Source organism: Empidonax traillii, unplaced genomic scaffold, assembly GCF_003031625.1.
Source record: "Empidonax traillii isolate 1590-97213 ecotype Southwest subspecies unplaced genomic scaffold, ASM303162v1 scaffold687:size894609, whole genome shotgun sequence".
NCBI classification, from domain to species: Eukaryota; Metazoa; Chordata; class Aves; order Passeriformes; family Tyrannidae; genus Empidonax; species Empidonax traillii.
The window spans coordinates 337107-359355 of record NW_020955880.1 but is presented as its reverse complement, the minus strand read 5'-3'; the positions used below and the strand labels follow the sequence as shown (position 1 = coordinate 359355).

General features: G+C 38.5%; 1 protein-coding gene across 2 annotated transcripts in view; it reads right to left on the bottom strand.

Moving 5' to 3' along the window:
- The window catches only part of MAN2B2 (mannosidase alpha class 2B member 2), a 31567-nt gene extending 9721 nt beyond the window's left edge, over positions 1–21846 (bottom strand). For both annotated transcript variants that reach the window (XM_027899743.1, XM_027899744.1), the window contains exons 1-10: positions 21685–21846; positions 17980–18126; positions 14310–14415; positions 11790–11962; positions 10463–10578; positions 9468–9645; positions 6183–6381; positions 2734–2924; positions 1712–1898; positions 680–813 (exon numbers count right to left, since the gene is read on the bottom strand). In XM_027899743.1, the coding sequence (XP_027755544.1) occupies positions 680–813; positions 1712–1898; positions 2734–2924; positions 6183–6381; positions 9468–9645; positions 10463–10578; positions 11790–11962; positions 14310–14415; positions 17980–18126; positions 21685–21822 (1569 nt within the window). In that variant the 5' untranslated portion in view covers positions 21823–21846. The remainder of the gene's footprint in view (positions 1–679; positions 814–1711; positions 1899–2733; positions 2925–6182; positions 6382–9467; positions 9646–10462; positions 10579–11789; positions 11963–14309; positions 14416–17979; positions 18127–21684) is intronic.
- Between the last annotated feature and the right edge of the window lie 403 nt (positions 21847–22249).

The following is a 22249-nucleotide window of genomic DNA, read 5'->3' as shown; positions in this document are numbered from 1 at the left end:
GCTATCTGACATCTCAGGCGCAGAGTGGAGCATCTGGGATTGCATCAGGCCTCTTCAGGTCTTACATGCAGGAAGCATTCCTAGAGGTTTATCAAGCCATCGAAAACAATACACTCTCTGCAGCAGATGCTCCTGAGAAAAGCCAGTGCTAGATTTCACTTGAGGCCACTTTGTTCCCTCCCAGGGAACAGCTGGATGTGTCTTGGAGTTTGGCTATGACAGAATGAGCTGTCAAATGGCAGCTGACTGACACCAGTTTCTTTTGGGCTTGTAACTAAGACCTACATTTCTTAAATCTCTTCTTCTCCCTCCCCAAGGCAATCTGTCAATTGCACAAACAGAGCTGTCAATTGTAAGTTGGGGCTTCAATGAAAATGGCTTTATTGGAAACAGTGTTTTTATAGAAAGAAAGACAAGATAAGAAGTGCCATGTCCCACACAGCAGGCATGCAAAGGACAAATCAAACACAATACAAAGGCAGCAAGTCTTTTTGTGTAGAAAAAAAAAGTCTCTCTGCTGAGAGAAGAGGCAAGTAAAAAACAAACAAAAAACCAAGCAAGCAAATAGAAAAACCTTGAAGGATGACTAGGAAAATCCCACTTTGACAGGAGGTAGGATCAGCTCAATGAAAACTGACAAGTGAGAGAAAAGTAAGATGAAGAAACAAAGTTAAAATACCTGTGCAGGTACAGGATGCCCCAGATCATCATATACACTCATTGCCAAGTTGCCCACAGAAACTGTGACAAAGGTAGTGATGTTCCATGCCAGTGGATTGTAAACAACAACATACTGGTCAACCTCTGCAGCCCCTTTGTGCATGCAAACAAACAAAACTATCAGTCACTAATATGATGTATTTTAAAAATAGGTTATTAATAAGCATTTGAGAAATATGTCTAGGTAAAACTATCTTACAAAATTTTAACATAAAAGTCTGCAGTAAGACTTCATGATTGAAAAAAGGAAAACATTTTCTAGAACTTGAGAAAAACCTCTTCTGCTTTATTCTTCTACTTTTTAACCAATCATAAGAGACTATGTATTCAGAAAATGACACCTGAGTTGAATGTAAATGCATTTAGTGAAAATAAGCTGCTTACCACAACTCATTGTCAAACCGTATTAATTTTATCACAGTTATACAGAAGATTAAATGAGAAACCTAATCTAAAAACAGCCCTGTAAAAATCCAAATCGGTCTGTTGCGCAGCCCACGGCACCGCTTACATTTGACAGTTTAAAAAGTTTCCAAAGTAAAGATAAAAGGGAATGTACAGTCTTTAGAACAGACTCCTTAAAAATCCTTTTACATTTTTTACACAAGCTGGCAGTACATTATAGCAAGAACATTTCTTAAATCTGACTGTTCTTCTTATCATGTAATGTTATGTTGCAGGGTAAGGTTTAGTAATTACCCTGATCAGCACCTTGTCCTCCCCTGTTTTAGAGCTGAGGTCTGAATCTGGGAGCCAGGCAGAACGTATGCACTGGGGTAGGATTCTGCCCAACATCAGTTTAGGGGTCCTGGTTTCAGCCACTTCAGATCTTAGAGCACATGAATTTACCTGAGTACACCTCAAGTCTAGCAGGATTCTCTAGCTCTGGCTGACAGAACTCAGGTGTACATAACACGTTGACTGTTTTGGGGGAAAACATGATAGCTCTCATAAGGTAGCTTGAAAATTGGAAAAGCTGTGTAAAAAGTACCTGATATTCCTGAGTCTTTAGGGTAAACAGAAGAATAGACCTCTCCGTTCTTCTTCGCATCGTTCATGTCAAAGATTATGGAAGCCATCAGCTTCTTTACGTTGAACACTCCATACATCAAGTTAGTCATGTACATGTCCCTCACCTTGGGGGACTCTGTGCCTGTTATACCATCGTGGTGCTGGACCTTACATTTAAGAGTAGTTTGAAAGGTGCAACAGGAAGACAACTTAAGGTTTGCATTTGTACTAACACGATCCACTAAACTTCAGACATATAACTAAATAAGCTACTGCAGCTATATTCACAGATTCACATTTTGCCTAGTCCAAATTTCTCTATATTGCATGAAGTGATCAAAGACGAGATGCATGCAGATTTCCCTCCATATATATTCTTCTTTTAACATTTAGAAATTACTGAAGTTACACACTTAAGAGAAAAAAAAAGTTATCAAAACCAAGAATGCAGCAAAAATATCATAACAGGACAGGTTTTTCATTTTCTTCTAAGATCTAGTCCTTAGCTGACAAAAGAATTATTACCAGCAAAAGCACTGATGACTGTAAATGGTTAGTGGTATGAGGCTGATCAGTTAGCTGCTGAACTTTGAAGAAATAAATCTGTCCTTCTTCTAACTTGCAGAAGTAGAGTTTATCAGTGGTTTTTAGTTAGTTCAGTTTTTGGTATTTTTTTACTTTTAAGAACAATTTTGTAAACAATAAAACTAAAATGAATAAAAGGAATTTCATATGCAAAGTTTGAAACCACATACTCTTTCACTGGTTAAAGAAAACATTTGCCAGTAACCATGTCCTGAATGTATGGTCAAAGGGCTGAAATCGTGTTTCAAGACAGTTTTTTGAAAAATTGCTTTATAAAAATAAATATGACTTGCAAAAGGTGAAAATTATTTCTAAAAACACAAAAGCAAGTTTGAGTCACTACAGCTGAAATGCAAAGCTTTACGTTTGGACAATAAACATTTTCATTCAAATTAAAAAAAAAAAATCAATGTTTACCTCTGAAACTGCCCATCTAAGACTCTGAAGTTGCTTTAAGGCTTTACATTTGCAAATAGAACCTGCTGGGTGTTTCAGGATGTACTGTGTGAAAAAGGATTCTCCAGCATAAAGCAGTGAACTTGCTCTCCTTGCAATTCCTTTTAACGTGCTCCGAGAGGTATAAAACCCAGTCCACGCTTGAAATGGCTCTGTGAAGAGTTGAACAGATCCAACACATGTCAAAACACCACTTCAGTTATCACTTACTTGTTACTTATTAGGCTATTACTGCACAGTTTCTTACATGAGTCCTACTAGGGGGTTGCGACATCAGCCATCAAGTAGAATAGTCAAGAAGCCTACAAAGAAACCCAGCCATAAATGTGCTCTTTGGGAAACTACCACCTTTCCTACAGGCCTAGTAACCTGCAAGCTGACAAAAAGCCAGCATGACTAAGGTAACCTCTGTTTGCAGGAATTTCCTCCTTGTGGATCTGCAAGAGAGAACTTTCAAAGTTTCACTGAAGCATGTATTATTATTAGTCGTTAATAAAGTAGATTACAATCCTTGGTTACTGATACAAGCTCTCTACATTTCAACCTTTTAATCCTAGGGGATTTATCTTAAATTTTATTTCCTCAAAATGGAGTAGAAGTAGCGATGTGATGGCTCCAAACTACTCCAGCACTTCGAACTACATCACAAGATGCCCCCAAGTGGACACTGCAAAGTATTTCAATAGTCCATTTGTGCTAATGTTTCAATACCCTACAGAGTGAACAAGGAAAACAAATATTTGCTTTTAAAACCTCCAAATCTCTACTTAGTGTGTGTGTGGTTTTTTGTTTGTTTGGGGAGGATTTTTTTCTTAAATAAACCAGTGATAGTTTTTCCAGAAAGAAGTTGCAGAAAGTGCCTTCTAAAGTGCACATATGCAACCATAACAATCTGCTACCAGCCTAAGATCAACCAGAACAATTAGAAAATAGGATCTTTTGCTCAAAAAACTCCAGGACAAATTCTTTTTGGCCTTAGAGAGGCTGTAAGTTCCAACAGGATGAATTCCATTTTAGTTTTCAAGGTTACAAGCAGAAGAGTCACACACACACAGCAGCACAGTACAACGAATGCAGAGTAGAAGGAAATACTTACCTGGGACTTAAAAGTTGAGTTTCCATGTGAGAGAAGTGACACTGAGCCCAATAAGTGACTCACAGAAAAAAACGGCGTAGCAAGAATGAGAGGGGATTAATCATCAAGAAGCAAAACAGTATGTGGGAGAAAAGTGCACTCAAATCTATACTGCAATTGCAAAGCACAAAAAGCCATTTGGGGAAAAAACTGCATCTATGTGTGGGCACCCACCTGGAACACTGAAGGGGTTGCTATTATGCAAGTTAATAGCAACTGACTCCTGCCGGTATATTATGCCAAAAGATAAAACTAAGAGCCCAGATGCAAAAAGATATTAGCAGTTAGAGCTGGCAATGCATTTATCAGCAAGTTGTTAGATACGACATGATCCCTAGAGGGAGGTGAGGGAGCCAGGGATCAGTCCATACAATGACTCACAGGAAGCAGTGGTTATTTTTACTCATTGAAAAGTTAACAAGACACATTACAGAACAGTCTGAAATATACATCCACGGTGACAAAAAAATGTGATGAAGCAGTGGTAGCTACAATTATACACATAGGTATTCCAGTGATATCCATGACACTTTATAATAAACCAGGTAATGAAACAAATCAATGAGACAGAGAAGTTAGCTGTGTCTTCTCTACGCATACTTTCATATAAGGCCTAAAAGGATAAATTTATTGGGGAAAAGAGTTAAAGGGATGCTGGGTATAGCATGACTTCTTTCCTGTCTTCTTTGTACTTTTCAGCTCTGCTTGAAAAGCTGAGTTAATGCAGCATGTAAGATGCAAGCAGGCAACAAGCAGCTGCAATGAATTTCTGCCACATCATATTATGAAATTTCAAAAATACTGATGGCATTTTTACTTTTTGAGACTTCTGTTATGACAGAATTTTCTCCCCCCCTCCTTCAGAATTTAAGACCGTTTTCTTTAGTGAAAAAGACAAGACTCTCTCCTACAGGAAACTTTAGGGGTTCCATCTACATTAGCATTTTGTTTAGATCAGGCCATCCTTACCTAGTATGCTTTGCTTTACATAAAACATCAGGTTTGGAGCTAACAAACTGGACTCCTGATGAGATGCAACAAGCATTAATGGGCATTCAAGTCCATATGACCAGATTATATCCAATTTTCCTGGAATTACTTAGAGCGTGGACATCAAATCCTCAGCGACTGCTTCACTTTTTCCTGTTCCACTGTACTAACACAGAAGTACCCTAAGAGCTGGCAGACTGCCTTGGTCCCTTGGGTACCTGTCGCTTCACTTTCAGACATTCACAGATCACTCCTTGTCACATTTTCCACCTCTGCTTTAAGCTGTGCATAATCCAGTTCTTTTAAACTGTACCAGTGGGACATTGTTTTATTTGGTCATGCATCCATCTGTTCCTAGGCATCTTTCCATTTATCAGTTTCCTTTTAGTTCCCTGGATCCTAGAGCACTGTGTCCTTACCATAGCTTAATTTGGGGGAAGAGGAGGAGAGTTATAAGATACATATCCAATATTGCAGAATGCCTACGAGGCTACTGGTTATTTGTGCAGGCTATTGTGTGGAAGCAGAGAAGAGAAAGAATTCCAAGTTAAACACTCAAACATGAAACAAATAGTCAAAATCTATATTTGAAGGAGAATGGGTCCTAGGATCTCTGCTTTATGGAGTTGAGACAAGACCCCTCCAATGTCACCAGAGACTTCTTGTGTTAGTTGTGCTGATACACCTCTGCAAAACCCTTTGCTACCACTGCTGTCTGCTAACCAGTTTGAAGTGCATTACACACTTTGCAGTATTTTTCACCTTCCTCAATCCACTGAAATACCTGAAATACCCTACTGAATTTCAGCCAGGTGGCCCAAGCCTAGAGGTTTAGCTCACTGCTCACTGTTTTCACTGTAAAAATGTGATTAGTGCAGTATTTATGCATTTCTTCAGCACATTAAAAAAAAATATTGGATGACATTACATACTTATGAAGATACCTTATGCTTAGCTTTCTTTTGTACTCTGTTGTTACTCAGACAGCAAAATAAAAACCTCAAGTTAGATTGCTTGTCAAATTTCCCTATTTTTAGACTCACTCTTTCTTTGTCTCTTTCTTTACCCATTGTTTCCAACGTTCCCAAAGAAATATTGCAACTGTGGCCCTACCATCTTTTTTACATAACTAAGTTGGGATCCAGGTATTTATTGGTGACACCTGGCAGGACAAACAAATCTTACAGGGAGAATGTGTTTTTTTTCTGTATTTCTCATTTGCCATTATTAAAATTTTACATATGTACATTCGAGGCAGACATTAGGCAGCTGTGAACTTAATTACCTGTTGAATATGGGAGAAAGTCTTGAAAGTTCCGAATTTCCCATGTCAGATTCCTGCTATAAACCGCTTGGAAGTAATCACCAACAGTGGCATACTGGACAGTCACTCCAAACTCACCAGAGTGCTCGTTAATATAATCCAACAACAAGTCCATGTTAGAGTACTGAACAGATGCATTAAAGAACTGTTTGTCACAGCCCTGAAATTCCAAAAACAGAACAGCCAAATGACTTTGGGTCATGCAATTTAGAAGGATCCTTTTTAATACCAGTCTATATTAAAGTGGTATTTCCTTTGATCTTGACTGCCCATAAAAAAAGATATTTTTTACAAAACTGCCAAGAGTGGATAGGGTTACTTACACAGATCGGCTGATAACCAACCAGAATTACAGACAGGGAGAAGTGTGTTGACACACTATATTATGCAAAAGCATGAAATTTCATGGTACCAATTGAAAAATGCCTGGAAAGATGACCTTTGTTTCTTTTCAGACTGTACTTCTCCCACTCAGCAGAAAATAACGAAGTTCTTATGTTCTGCTAAGAGTTCTTACAGCTTTAGGAAGTGCTGAGGACATGATGTGAAAACAAATAGTCTGGATGGAGATCACTGCAGTATAAATGTCACACAATGTGCTGCTGATCCCCCCTCACAAGAGTAGGCTACAGTACTTCTGATACTCATCCAAGCAGTTAAGAGAGGTGATATACTGTGTATTAAAGCCCCTCTCTTTTTGAGTATGCTGGCACAACTTCTGCCTTCTGTTGAAGGTGTCTCAACACAGACTGTTTGCATGTACAAACATTCAAAAAAAGCGTAACTAAGCATAACTTTGTTCAACTACAGTAGCTGAACAGGAAAATAGAGTTACTCAGCCATGGCACCACATGCATCCTTCAGTTATCAGTATTACAGTACATCTAAACAGTATTACATTCATCTGAAGCACGGTAACATGCTAAGATATCTCCTTCACATAAGAAAGCCAACACTGACATCAGCTTAATGCATCCTCATCTTTATGTCTCTGTGCTTGAGATAAAAAACACTGCATATGAAGTCAACACTTTGTTTTTGTGAAAGCCACATAAAATCCTGATCTCATTTGCAAAATAAAGATGCTTTCAGCACTATTCTTCCAAAACTAAACAATTTTTTTGCAGAAATAGCCAAGGAGGATCTATTTTCTTCACAATTCCATCTACCATCCCAATGCTCTACCTGCTGTGCTCTATGGGTTTCACTGCACAAGCTGAACTCATTCACCTCATGCATGAGTTGAATTTGATAAGTTCAACTGAACTTAGAAGCAAATACTCCCCCCCACCTCTTTCCCAGATGAGAAGGCCACCTCCACCTCTCTTCCATTTACTACATTTTTCAAGTAAGGTTTCTGTCACATTCCTTATGAATCCTAGTGCACACGCCTGTCCTTCAGACCTAACAGGTTAAGCCACTGATGAGAAAAGTAGAAATTCTACTTCCAAACCAGAAAAGTCCTTCACAGATACCTTAAGATCTTCTGCATGCGTAAAGCACTAACTGGAAAACAACTTCAAACTGGAATGAGCTACTAAGACATATAAAAAAAACCAACCCAGAATTGAAAAGTCCTGCAGTCAGTGCAAACCAAACTTCCTACTGCTGACTCCAATTAAAAATGAGAGGAATTAATATGTTAACCAGTTAAAAATACTTCACATTTATAGAACACTACTTTCAATCCTTGATTCAAGAAGACTTCCTCATAAAATGTAGACACTTTGCACCACAGAAGAGGATGTGCTGGGCTGACAGACACCACCCACGCTGACACAGAACACAGTAGCTGAGGAGCAGTGCAGCTCTGTAGAACAAGGACATCCAGGAGGACCTGCTTTAGTTTGCCTTCACATCCACTCACTAGGTGAACAAAACTTTGCAAAGGAACACTATACATTACTATACAATTAGTTCAACCACACTGGCCAAAAATCACCTCCAGGATCAGTTCCAGCCCTGAAGACAATACATCTGCTGCTACAGCCTTCAAAGAGGCAGGTTTGAACTTTTACATTACCCTACAGCCCAATGCCTCCTCCAGCACAACTAGGTGCTAAATAGTCTAAATGTGAGGTCTGAGCTTAAATGGGAAAGTATATATTTCCTCTTTTTTTAATTAAAAGAAAAAAAAATCCAAGTACTTCAAAGTATCTGTAATCTTGAAATAATAGTACAAGATCATGGTATATCTCTTTCTTTCTATTTCTATACATAGTACCATGAATGAGCAACAAACTTGGTTTAAAACTCATTATCACAAGCACACAAATCCAGAAGTCAGAGACTGAAGTTTTCTTACATTACTGCAAAACTTCAGGCGTGGATCTAGATGTTTGGGATTTATTTGTACTATCCAAAACTTCCTCCCCATTCCAGCATAACTTTCATTATAGCACTACTACAGAGTGTTATAGCCTACCTTATCTTCTTACTCTCTATAAAAAATAATAAATTCAATATAAGCAACAATGTCACAAACACAGGAGAAAAACAAATCAGTGATTCAAAGCTGCATCAGTCAGAAAACATTTGTTTTCTTTGCAACAACAGATATGGTGGAGAAATAGCCACTTTAAGAAGATACATCATCCTTTAACATTGTGAGACCTGCAGCATCCACCAAAATTAAAAACCAGACTATACCGTTTATTCAGTTTAGGCAAAGTTACTCTTTCCTAAGGACTTAATAACAGCAAGAGCATATCATTGCTACGTGTCCATGCAGGATGCAATTAACACAGCACGCTGCTGAAAAAAGTGTTTGGATGACCAAGCTGTTATATGCTTACGTTTCTAACTACAATACAACAATGGTGTAAGAAAATGATTACACATTTTCTGTTAGAAAAGACCTTGTCTACCTAATCTGTCATTTGTTTTATTGTAATGCTATAATTTTTATTAACACAGTTATGTTGTGCTAAGCAGTTACCTAAAGACACGATTTAAACAGACAAACCAGAGAGAGACAAAGGAAGTCATATTGCAAGAGATTATCTTTACAGTTTTGTCACATTTCTTTCTATGTTAAGTACTGTGAAGACTTGATAGACAGCTGGCAGACTGTTCAAAGAAGTTTTAGAAATCATTACACATTCGGACAACACTTACTAGAAAAAACACTTAATGTCACGTGGTTTGTATGTGCATTTGTGCAGTACACGCTGCAGCAAAATACCATTATCCTACTGCCCTCAGTGTACTTGCCACTTCTAAAGCAAATGCTGGTGAGGCACTTACCCAGGGCCACAACACATCACTTGTTTGGAACCAGGCTGCTCTCTCCTTTATGTTTGCCACCATGGTTTGTGCATACTGATGGAGGTTAGCATCTGTAACAGGGAGACTCATGTTCGGATAAACACCATCTTTTGGGGGATCTGGGAAAGTTGCAAATCCATTCCAATAAAATGCTGACCTAAGTAGAAGCGGAAAGCAATAGGTTATAAACAAGATTTATTCAACTGGGAAAAACGCATCAAACTCTGCTGGTACAAAATGCAGACACACATACGGAATTAGAGGCAAAAAATCAGTTTATAATCGTTGCTAGTATTTAGGGTTTAGTATTTACTTGGGAGGTAGGGGGAAGATTGCCCCTGAAGTTTTCTTTCAACACTGTGCAACTTTTCAAGTCCCAGCTGCTTGCTGGCATAGAACAAACAAATCATAGGACAAGCCAGAAAGCTTTGTAACAAAGATGTTCCCCCAAGTAGACTTAGTTTACAGAGTATTTTACTGGGTAAGCCAGTGAGCAAAATAAAGTTTTCAAAAGTTGTTAGATTTCTTCAAAAAGTAAATGGAAAAGGACTGACATTTTATACATATATTATTATATATGTACATACTCATATATATTTGTATGTGTGTGTGTATATATATATATATATATGTATGAAAGCCATACTTGAGTTCCAAGCTTCCTAGTGCTAGAAAACATTATTTTTCAAGTCTGTCAATATTTTGAAGTATTTTAATGCCTGTCAGAAGAGTCACTTTTGAGAATTTATTTGCTAGGTACTGAGAAAACTTCATTTATTATGGTGGGTAGCTGGGGGTGTTTAATAATTCTTACTCTAGGTCTACAGATCTAGACATCTCCTTGACCTACCACAGGTCAGAAGAAAGCAGCAGAACACTGCTGAAAGAAAACAATCAAAGAAAATGTTTAAACTCCAACAATGTAAACGGTCAGAAGTGAACAACATTTCTGCTTATTTGGGAAATCTTCAGACCTGTTTGAAAAAGGTAACTGCGAAGGAGTACAGTAGCTGTACTGATCCATAACATGGGTGAAGATCTCCTGTCTTTCAGATAAGGAAGGAGAACCCTGCCATACAAACTGAAGCTTCTGGAAAACAAAAAGGTAAGAAACCATTACCCTTGATGACAAGCACAGAAATACATCATTAACTACCCAAGACTTCAGAGTTCCCATCTTCTCTTCCACCACTTGTAATACTTTTAAGTGCTTTTTTTGAAGAACAGCCAATGGTACCTCAGGCAAGGTCACCACTATATACAGGAGGCTACAGCATTGCCTTGTTCTATTATAACTGATGGAAAAGGAGAGGAGGCAGCACACTGCCAGCATTCTAAAATCCAGATGTAAGCCTGACTTATCACAGCCATCACAGCTCACTTGTTACAGTGGAGGGTGGAAACCTATAAGCTAGGAGAGATCCAGATGTAGTCTGATTCCCCTGTAGTCACTGGAAATCAATGTTTAATCAACTGAAATAGAGTTTTTACGGTTTTGGAAGACTTCAGATTGTGAAGTGCCAGAAAAAAAATTAGCTGGGCAAAGACTGTCAAAAGCTCATAAAAGATTTTAGCAGAAAGGAAGCATTGCACTTCACTGCCAACACAAGGTGATCAGTCCCTGCTTCACCAAATTCAGCAGGAATTCTATTGTCTTCTTCAAAGACGCTTGAGTTTTATCCAAGATTCCTAAAAACTGTCTCATGCCCAGATCACAGTGAAGGCCCTTATTTTCACATAACCTAGCAAGTAAAACTCATGACAGATCAGGATTCAATGCTGTGATATGAAAAGCCTTTACTGTGTATAGGACACTGTGTGAGAGAAGGCAGAACATGAAACAAAAACTGAATTCAGCAAAAATAGTTGCAACTCTTAATTGCACCTGTAAAATAAATGTTGCAAGCCTGACAACAAACATACACACTACAGTTTAGAACAGTCCACACAAAAACTGACAGATCCAAGATTTTCTCAGGGAATTCAAACTTATTTGAGATACCTCTGATTCCAACACTCCTAATTCAATGCCCGCTTAGACTTGCCCAACTGCCCACATTCCGTGTCTTCTTCAAGCTAGACTACATTTTATCCTTGACCAGAAGTCATGAAGACATCACTTGACCACATAACACAGATTTAGTGTGCTCCACCATAACCACATGCAATCAGCATGTCACTTTTAGACAAGAAATACCTGCATTTTCTTGCATAGATCTGAGAGATGTTTATCTTAATGTCATGGTTTAGATTACTCTAAGGAGAGGCTGGCAATGGTTTCATTCCTAAGGCCATTTTTACCTTGTTTTTCTGCATGTCAGCCTTCAGATCATAATCAATCCGAGAAATAAGATGAGCATTAAAACCAGCCAGAGCAAAAAGAGTTGGTGTTGTAGCCGAAGCTCCGAAAGGATCAACATGCCAAGAAAACTGAGGCCTGAACCCAAAAGTTTCATACAAAAATCCATGGCCTTCTGCAAAGCAAAATTTGTTTGGGTTAGGAATACTTTTCAAAGTTAATTTTATAAATTAAATAGGCATATAGAGTTACAGATAAGCACTTAAAGGATAGGTCTTTGTTGCTATTTTCCAAAGCATTCAAAGTTTCAGGAATTCAGTGATTCACAGCAAAAAGTGTCACACTGACAATATTTGTTTTGCTATGCCTAGTATAACTCATCAGCATTATAAAAGATGAATAACAAAAAGAAATTATGATCAGAGACAGGCCTGGGAAAAAGTGCTTAGAAACAGATTAAGTTAAGGTTAATAGCGAGGTTGGAGTCTGCAAGAAAACAACAAGCTGAGGTTTAATTTATATTTGCTCAAATCATAAAATCCATTCTCAGAAAATTTCAGTGTCATATCAGTGACAAAGGGAGAAGGAAGCAAGCCATCCAGTAAACAAAACTAGAATTAATACAATCCTCAGTCATCTAAAAAGAAAAAAGCCAAAGGTTAACAACAATCAAGATGCTATTTACAACTAATGTTATTCAATTTTGTATAGAAATGAGTTTTGAAAAAAGAAATACCCAAACTAGAAAGACCAGATAACACAGTAAACTCAAGAAAAAAAAAAAAGAATCACTTAAATGAAAATAAAACAACCACTGAAGCAGTAGGTTTTATTTGGAACTCCAGTATTTCCAACTAGAATCCTCACCATAAAACAGCCACGCCCCCAAAAAAACCCCTCCGCAAAACAAAACCAAACCAATCCCCCCAAACAAACAAACAAAACAAAATAAAACCCCAAACCAACCAGCCAAGTAAACACACACAAAAAAATCCCCCCTGGCAGATCCTAATTTCCTAGTTACAGAATTGTGCTCAGAACTATCTGAAAACACAATAATATTTTTCCCTATTTTGGACTAATTCCTGTTCAAATGTTAATATCACATTTGAAAAAGTGAGCTTGCAAGGCCTCTTTTCACTTCATCTTTTCCACAGTTAATGTCTTCCGTAGGGAAAATATTCACAATGTGTTTAATTTAACTCTCCTAATGGAAGCACGTTAGAGTTTTCCAGGCTCTTCCAAAACACAGCTGGCTGGACAGACAGGAGAAGACATGACATGAAGAGCCCAAATATCTGCACTGGCTTTGTCTTCTCAACTTGAACTCCACTCATTCAAGGATACTTTTTTTTTTCTCGTATGTACTCAAACTGAGCAGAGTGCTTTCAGGAAAAATAAATGAGAGTTTTAAAATATATTATTACTTCTGTTCCTGATGAGTAAGCTGACAAACTTGAATTTTTTTTTCTTTTTTAGTATGTTTATACACAGAATAAAATATTAAATTAGAAATAATGTCTTTTTCAGCTAACTTCAATAAAAGACAAATCTGTGTTTACAGTAGTTCATCTCCTCTGTTCCCCTTGGCCAAAGCGTGATGTGGTGACTCACTGAGATACAAAAGCAGCTGCTAATCTTGTGCTCTTGATAAAGCAAGGAACAAGGCCAGTGGTGCTGTGCAGACTCAGAAAATAACAGAAGTGTTTCCTGGCCCTTTACCCTCCCATGTAGAAAGCTGCACAGTGTAGTCCTGAAATGGGCAGGGTTTCTATCAGCCACGGCAGCTGGTACTAAAACATCCCCTCCCTGCTACTCCCTCATGGCACATCACAGACATCAGTAGCACAGTGGTGGCATTATTTATCCTGTTTCCTTTTTCATTAACCAGATAAACCTATGTGCTAAAACACTCTCTACACCATCACATGGCCAGGTGTAACACACAAGCAACTGGATGCAGAAGCTGGGAGATTAATGGGAAATAGTGCATTTCTTGGAAATATGCACATTCTAATAGAAGCTGATGATTACAAATGGGGGTTTCTTCATCAAGCAAGTCCTTCAACTAATTTCAGATGACCTCAGTGACATTCCATGGCTCCCATTATGCAGAAAACTATGCCAGAACAATACAACCTGCCCACACTCTGAATTGCTACCAGGTATTTTCTTGCAGAGTGTTTCATACCCTCAGTTTCACCATAACTATCTTCCCAGGAGCTTAAGCTCTCAAACACACACACACACACATACAAAATGCCTCTGCTCCAAACGCATTTATAACTGACAAAACAGCTTTTGGTAACCCTTCTGCTTGCTGCAGAACTGTCATGGCTTTTATTTTTTTTTAAAGCAAGGATTTTTATATAAATAGCCCACACTAAGTAAAAAATATGAGATCTTTCATCAGTTCTTAAAGAATAAGAAAATAGTAGCAATTTCTGAGGTGGAAAAAAATGAAAAACAAAACCTCCAAGGTCATAACAATGAAAAATAAAAGTTAAATGCAAATATGATACCCGTCAACTGTAAAATTTGATCATCAATTAGTGTCACAGCTTCATCATGCATCACTTGTCCTCCAATGACAAATTCCAGTCGTCCCTCCTGAAGCAACTGATGGACCTATAATATTGAAATTAAGACACAGAACATAAACATCATTTCAGTCTTATCCAGAAAGGCTGCAAATTCATTTCAGATCACAGCACATTACCCAGACACAACACTTGTCAAGACTGCATCCAGGACCAAAAGTGGGATAAAAGGCTGTCTGTACTGAATGCTATCAAAAGGAGAATAAGGAGGAGGAAAAAACATACTAATGTGTTGCACAGTGCACTGAGTTACCCAGCTTGCACTGAAACCAGGTAGCAGACACAAAGGGTGCACTGCCAGATACACACTGATGTTTTGGTGTTTCTCAATAGGGCTCTTACTGTGCCTTTTTATGCTGTCTAAAGACCAGACTCATCCTCATACACTGCACTGGCAGCAGCCTACAATCCTGTCTGCTGCATCCTTCTTAGCTTAGGGAAGGTATTGGGTGTCTGGATGTGGGAACAACATGCAACCCCCTGCAAGCAGCAACAGAAACCCAGGCATGCAACAATATTCAGGCTTCCAAGGTTTCCTTCCTTTGGAGACTGAGATCTGTGGAATCCAGGAGAGAGACAGTGTGTCATCACACACATACCTCTTCTACTCTGTATGCATCTGTCTTGCCTTTGGAGCACAGACAAGTTGCTCAACTTGTGACAGACAGATTGCTTTATGAAGAAATAGTAAGTCCATTGTTTTACCTGCCTGATAACCTCACTGCTTATCTGCATTTCTGGTCTCTTTTTCCTAGGTTTAAAACTGTTCAACTTTGAGCGGTTTTTTTTGCATGGGTTGTTATGGGGGGTTTATTCTTTTTGGTTGGTTGGTTTTAATTTTGTTTGATTTTGTTTGGGGGTTGGTTTGTTTGCTTTTTTCTTAAATTTCAGCTACTACAAACAACAGGTATGCTGACAAGTATAACTTTCAGCAAATGCTGGATGAAGTAGGGGGTGGTGTTTGGAGGGAGGAAGGAGTAGCCTGTGCCTCTTTCTAAAAGTCTTTCTGAGTCTTCTGTTTTTACTATAGTTACTTCACTACAAATTGAGAGCTATCTCAAACTTCCAAAAATAGAGTTTATATAAATATGTATCTAAATCCCCACCTTTTTTTAAAAAATCTGTCATAGGATGCCAGTTCCAGAGCTATTATGTTTATTTCCCCAGGAACATTCAGTGTCTGCTAAGATAGGATGCCAGATTGTCAATTTTGATTATAATCATTTCTCTCCTTCTCAGTGTTGTGAAAACGCTTCAGGGCTCAGCATTCCTAAATTAGTTCCAGCTGACTGTGGTGACTGATTAGCATGCTGGGAGACCAGATAACTGATATCTGGTGTCAGCACAGAACTGGCCCTGACCTACATGAAAAGAATCTGTGATTATTATTCCCCATTTGGATGGATGTCCAAAATATACCTCTGATCCAAACTTTGGGCCACAGAAACATTTCTTTAATGTAAACTTTGTGGAACCACTGAGAGGGTGAAGACACAAGAAAAATACTTCAAGGAATTTAAATAATACCTAATCCCCCATCAAAAGAAAAAAAAAAAAAGAGTAAGAAAACAGTATCTGTAAAGCCAAGCACTTTTTCTGACCAGAAAAGGGCAAAAGGAAGGAGGAATGGAGAAAACAGATACAGTGGTACTATAAGCAGCAGCTTAGAACATATCTGTGACCCATGGGACAATATTACAGCCCTTACATCAAGTCTTGTCTACAAGCCAGACAGAAGTGGCTACACATCTTTTTTTGTTTTCCTCTAGTTAAAGCAGCCAGACATCAAACCAGGACAAGGAGGTAAGAATAGTTTACACAAGAGAATACTGTGGGAATAACATGTACTGAGAACTACATGGTCCATACTGATGCAGTATCTTTCACTCCTACATATTCTCTTGTCTGAATTGCAAAACTAGCTTCTGTACCCAAGCTGTACCTTTTCTTAGTTTTTAATGCTATTGTTTCAATCCAAAGCAGACACTTCAAAAGAAACTAGAATTAAATCCTGTATTCCAAGCAAGCCACTAAGAAAAAAAAAAAAAAACAGGAAAATTAAAACCAGAGTGCCTGTGCTATAGAAAATCATTAATGCTAGAGTTCATGTGGAAAAAGCAGGACAGTAACCAGAGTGACCTAATTCAGGGACCAATATTTGCAACTTGCTAATGTTAAAAACAATGTCATTTATCTGCAAGCATCACAGCTCCTAAATTAGAGATTCAATGTTAGACACACAGGTTCTAGAAGAATTTGGTTTTAACTATTTTATTTTTCAGAGTTATTTAAAAAATAACTCGAGAACTGACTATAAAATGCGTAAAAGCAACAATTATAAATAATTAGGCTAGGAAATTAAAGGCTGAATCATAAGTACTAGTTTTGCACTACTGAGGTCAAATGTGACACACATTTATTCTTCTGGATTCCACATAACAGCAAGAATAGATATTAAAAACCTGGGCCATTTTTATTTCAGTTATAGCAGCATGACATATTTGAAATAAGATCAACTTGCCTTAGAAAGTTAAAGGACTCTTCCGTCCCTGTAGAAAGCACTTCCTATGCTATTTTCTTCCCCACCCCAGACTTACAGTATAAGTTTACTAATTTAAAAAAAAGATAAGAAAATTGCCCTGCAACAGGCAAGTATGGGCAGTGTCCACACAAAAACAGCAAACTGCCCAAACCCAGCAAAATCTCTCATGCAAAGATCAGCTGCATGAAGGCTGTATGTAAGCTGTTATTTAAATACTGGACACTACAGAAGATTCAGAATTTAGTGAAAGACTTTGTAAAAAAAACCCCAAAGAACATACAAGAGGTGTGTTTTTTACACAATGCTTTAAACATCTAGAACTTCCAAAGAACTACAATGTGAAGTACTACAAGTAACATGCTACTGTTGGCTGGACCCTGGTAACAAAAGACACCATGGAGCTCTGAGTAAGTTCCTATGGGAAGCTGCACCTGTATACCCTTTAGTTTTAGGATCCAAAACAAACATCTGCACAGCTTCTAGGCTACCAGCCCAGCCTTTGATTTCAGTATGTTTGTTCCACGCCAGAAGAAAGAAAAAGTGACAAATAAAACCTCATGATGTCTTCACCAGAATCATCAAAACCACAGTGCCATTGAATCCACAGTCACCTCTTTGCTGGAGTATCCTTGTTTACAAATGGAGGTTTTTGAGCAGTACTTAACTGAGAAGAAAAAAAGGTTCCTTCCTGTGAGCAGTGTTAGGCTTCAGATGTTTTAACAGATATTGGTGCAGCCTCTTTCAGAATCACCCAGGTCTTATAGTAGCATGCCCCCAGATAAGTAAGTTGCCAATGAAACAAGAACTGCAAAGTCTAAAAAGTCTTCAGTGCAAAGGTCACTACCTCCTACTGCTCTAATCTATAGCTGGGGCTTAACCTCTTGCAACTGCCCTTAGAATTACAGCCCTTTCATACCAAGTACCAGATTCAGAAACAGTTTGCACAAGACCTGGGTAAAAAGCAAATGGTGAAGTACTTTGCCCCTATTGGTCCCCTGAAAAGTGTGTGGATTCCTTGTTAGCAGGAACCATGGCTCTAGTGCAGTTTACCTGCTGCTTCTGTGTATCTGTGGCTACCCCAACCCACCAGAGTCGAAAGAATTCCTGCTCCACTGCAATAAATTTGCGCTGTTTTCCTTTCATTAGCTCTTCTATAACAGTTGTGTAGACGTTTGCTGCATAAGCATGCATACTTTCCTGAAAAAAAAAAAAAAAAGAGAAGTAAATAAGCCTTGTTTTGCCTATATTAAAAGGGCTGTTTTAAACGCTCATCGGGCTTGAAAACAGAGAGATTGAAAACTTCACATTGACTGCACAATTCCTTTGTACTCTCAGAAAGATCAAGTTCTGATTATGTACACCCCTTTGACCCTTCTGTTCCAGAATACATCCCCATGACTGGGGATCTGACTAGATCATGTTGATACTTCTCCCAAGGCCACCAGACACTAACACGGGTTTTCTTTTTTACATACGGGGAACAGCTTAACCAGTTCCTCATTGTTCACCTTAAATCAATGTCACGAATGGTAAGACTTTGCACCAACAGAGTTAAAACCCCCTCATGCACACCTTATTCTCCCGTTCCTGCTCTTCTTTTGATGGCCTGAATTACCAGAATTGCTTCTTCAGAGCGAGTATGACTCTGTGCTGTGGGTGTGCATTGCCAGTACAATACAGTGATACATATACTGTAAATTATACTATTATGAAAAATAACTCTAATGTGCTTGATGTTTATCTAAGGATAGAGTAAAATCAAGCTGGTAAAGGAATCTTAGAATAAGTTTGACTGTTGACGCAGAAACACCCAGTGTGAGAATTTGTGCATCTACCCTGTCTATGTCCCTCCTAAAGATACCTCTATTCCAGAACAAGGCCTACGGATTTTTATTGGAATGCAAATATTACAGCTGTATCCATCAAATAACCATCACACTGCTATATTCAATGATATGGTATCAAATTAACAACATCACATTAATTTTGAAGATATTTTATGTACACTTACCTTGGCCAGAACAACTTCTGCTGACGAGATACAGTCTTCCACCTTTTACTTAATTTCAAAGTGATACAGAATGTCTAAAAACAACAGCCGAGACTCTAGGATTTCCTGAAATGTCTGTCTTTTCTTGTAACAAAGTAATCTGCATTTATAGCACACTTATTTTACACTAACCATAACATTTTTCTACTTAAACTGCTGGTACTTAAGAACACACAACAACACCTACATCTTAAAATGATTGACATGCAGACCTCTGACCCCTTTAAAAATTAATGGCCATGACATGTAAAACATGAATCTACAGTTTAAATTTAGGCAAATTTCCTACACAAAAATTACCCTTTGAAATAAGAAGAAGATGAGCTAATCAAAATCAGAAATGAACTTTTCCTAACCCCTTTATTTCCACAACAGAAATTCAACCATCTTTGTAAAAATGCTCATGTCATTAGAAAAAGGAAAACATGTGAGCGTAGGAGAAATGGCTTAAAATATTGCTGTGCTTATCTAAATAATTACTCCCTCATTGATTTCTCCATTGGTTCGTAAGGGTTTTTTAAACTCAAGATTATGCTTAGATGTTTAATACAATATGAAATTTTAACAATGGATTTTAAGTTTTAGCAATACTCAAACACAACACAGGCAATTGATTACTAACAAATTTTCATTTTTCACTGGCAATTGGCTACAAACAATATATCCTAAAATTCAAGCATATGTGCAAGGATTACAACATCAGGCTCAATTTTAGTTCTTAATAGCTGAGTGGAGTACACTAGATTTTAAGAGCTGAACAAGGACTTTTCAAATTGAATACAATACTAAAATATTCTGTGTGGTAACCTCCTGAAAATATTTTCTTAAGGTATTCTGGAGATTACAGATAGTCAGTCTTTATTATGACTCAAACTACACTGGAACTAAGCAGTAAGATATAACCCAATCCTACAAAGTTCACAAACCCCAGTTGTCTGGGTGGTAACTGAAAATAATTGTTCTCATAAACCAGGACACTTTGCAAGCAACAATAAAAACTTTCTTTCCAATTCATATCCTCTATCAGCTAATGAGATACTCATTAGGTATTTGCTTATTTTACTTATTTAAATACAGATTTTGAACTTGTACCAAGATGTAAAAACTGTTTTGTACTGCATTCTAGACAATGGTGAGGTGTCTTTCACACATATGGTTACGACCCGTCAATGAGTTGCCACATCTCGTGTAAGTTATGGTACCACTGTTATTACTGGATTGCAACAGATAGGTTGCTTTGAGAGGAAAATAAAAGGTTTTATTATACATCCAATGTTGGAATTCTCCATCAATACTATAACTTCCAGCACAAAGTGAAGATTGCTGTTCCAAAATCGCAAATAAAATGCTTATATTTCACATTACAAATGGAGAAATAGAACACTAAAAAAACCAGTATGCTGTCATTCATGAGTGAAAACTAATAATTATGCAAACCAAAACCACTAAATAGGCTGGGATCACATTAGTATTACAGAGTTACCTTCAAGTTTCACTTCACTACAGAAGTATTTTAAATGATCCACAGGTAACCTCTGTGGTTTTTCACAATAGGAATGGCTGATGCTTTTGATTTAACAGCAGAGGAACTGAGCCTTCATGCAACTGCATCTTGCAAAAAAAAAAAAAAAAAAGTAAAACAAAAATGGTATGTGTTTCATTTCTCTTGGAGATCTTTGACCACTAATCAACCCAAAATAAAAATTAGTTTTGTATTCTCTGATGCAATTTCTGAGTAGGAGTTTGACATATTAATGGAGAATTTCACTAATCTTTGCTAAAAAGGGGAGACAGAATACATGCACAGCAGAGATTCCTGAGTGAGCCATCACCTCTTTTTTATTAGCTAGGCCTCTTGCCACTCTCTAGAGAGTGAAGTATCCCATCTTCCACATAGAAACTAAGAAATTCTACTAATGAAAAAGGGTTCAGAATTTAAGATTTGAACTAACAAATATCAAAGACACCAATGCCCCACCTGGTTTATTTTGCTCTGCATGTCATATATTTACCAAAACTTAGGTTTGCTACTACACTTCAGCGGCACCAGACTCCAACCCACACCACCCATAGAGGACCTGGCATCCTGCTCTCCTTGCTCAAAAAAAGACAGAAGGTTTTCCTGGGGTTTTGGCTTAATAACAAGATCACAAGAATAAATTAGGCTGGAAAAGATCTCTGAGATCATCGAGTCCAACCTTTATCCCAACACCACCTTGTCTACTACACCACGGCATTAGGTGCCACATCCAGTCTCTTCTTAAAACACCTCCAGGGATGGTGACTCTACCATCTAAGCACCGTCAAAACCTGTCACATAATCAAAGTGATCAAACATGAAACAGAGTGACGATTTTCCTTAAAAAAACCCCATATATATATATATATATATATATATATATATATATAAAATCCATCAGGATTCTGCAGAACGCGGGCACAGACAAATCCACAATTCAAGGGCAAGGCTCCTGGAACAACCATGCCTCCTCCAAACGAGGATCCCGAAACACCAGGGCATGAAGCGCGCTCCAGGCCACACTCGGGGCAGGAGCCGCAGCCTGCAGGGATTTACGCGTTTCTCCGCAGGGTGTTCTCCAGGCGCAGGCAGAGCCTTACACGGCCCGGGCAGCTCTGCACGCCCGAGGGCGGCTCAGCCCCAGCCGCTCCAACCCCACCCCACCGCGTCCTCAGCCCCGGCCGACCTGCACCGTGTAAATCCAGCCGACGTCCATGTGGCTGTGGGCGACCACGAAGGCCCGCAGGTCGCTCCGGCCGCCGGCCCGCGGGAGGAGGGCGAGGATGAGGAGCGGGAGCAGGAGCGGGATGCGCGGGGGAGCCATGGCGGCCGCGGCGCTCCCGCCGCACTTCCGCGTCCCCCGGCGCCGCCTCCCCGCCCTCAAATAAATAAATAAATTACTAAAGTAGGCGGCAGGAGTTTCCCGTCCAACGAGAGGGTTTTGGGGCCCGAGGGGGTGGCTCCGCTGCGGGCGTGTGAGATCCACACAGCGGGAGTGGAGGGCCGGTGAAAGCGCACGCTCCGGGGTGGTTCTCGCTGAAAATTCCGGAGCTGGTTTTCTTGGAACACTGAGAGGCTCAGGGAGAGGCCAAGTTCTGCGTTTTAAACATCTATAAATATATAAATATATATAATATAAATATATTTCTATATTTATAAATATAGAAATATGTAACATATAAAATATATAAACATAAAAATCTATATAATATATATTTATATATAAATATATAAATATATTTTTAAAAATC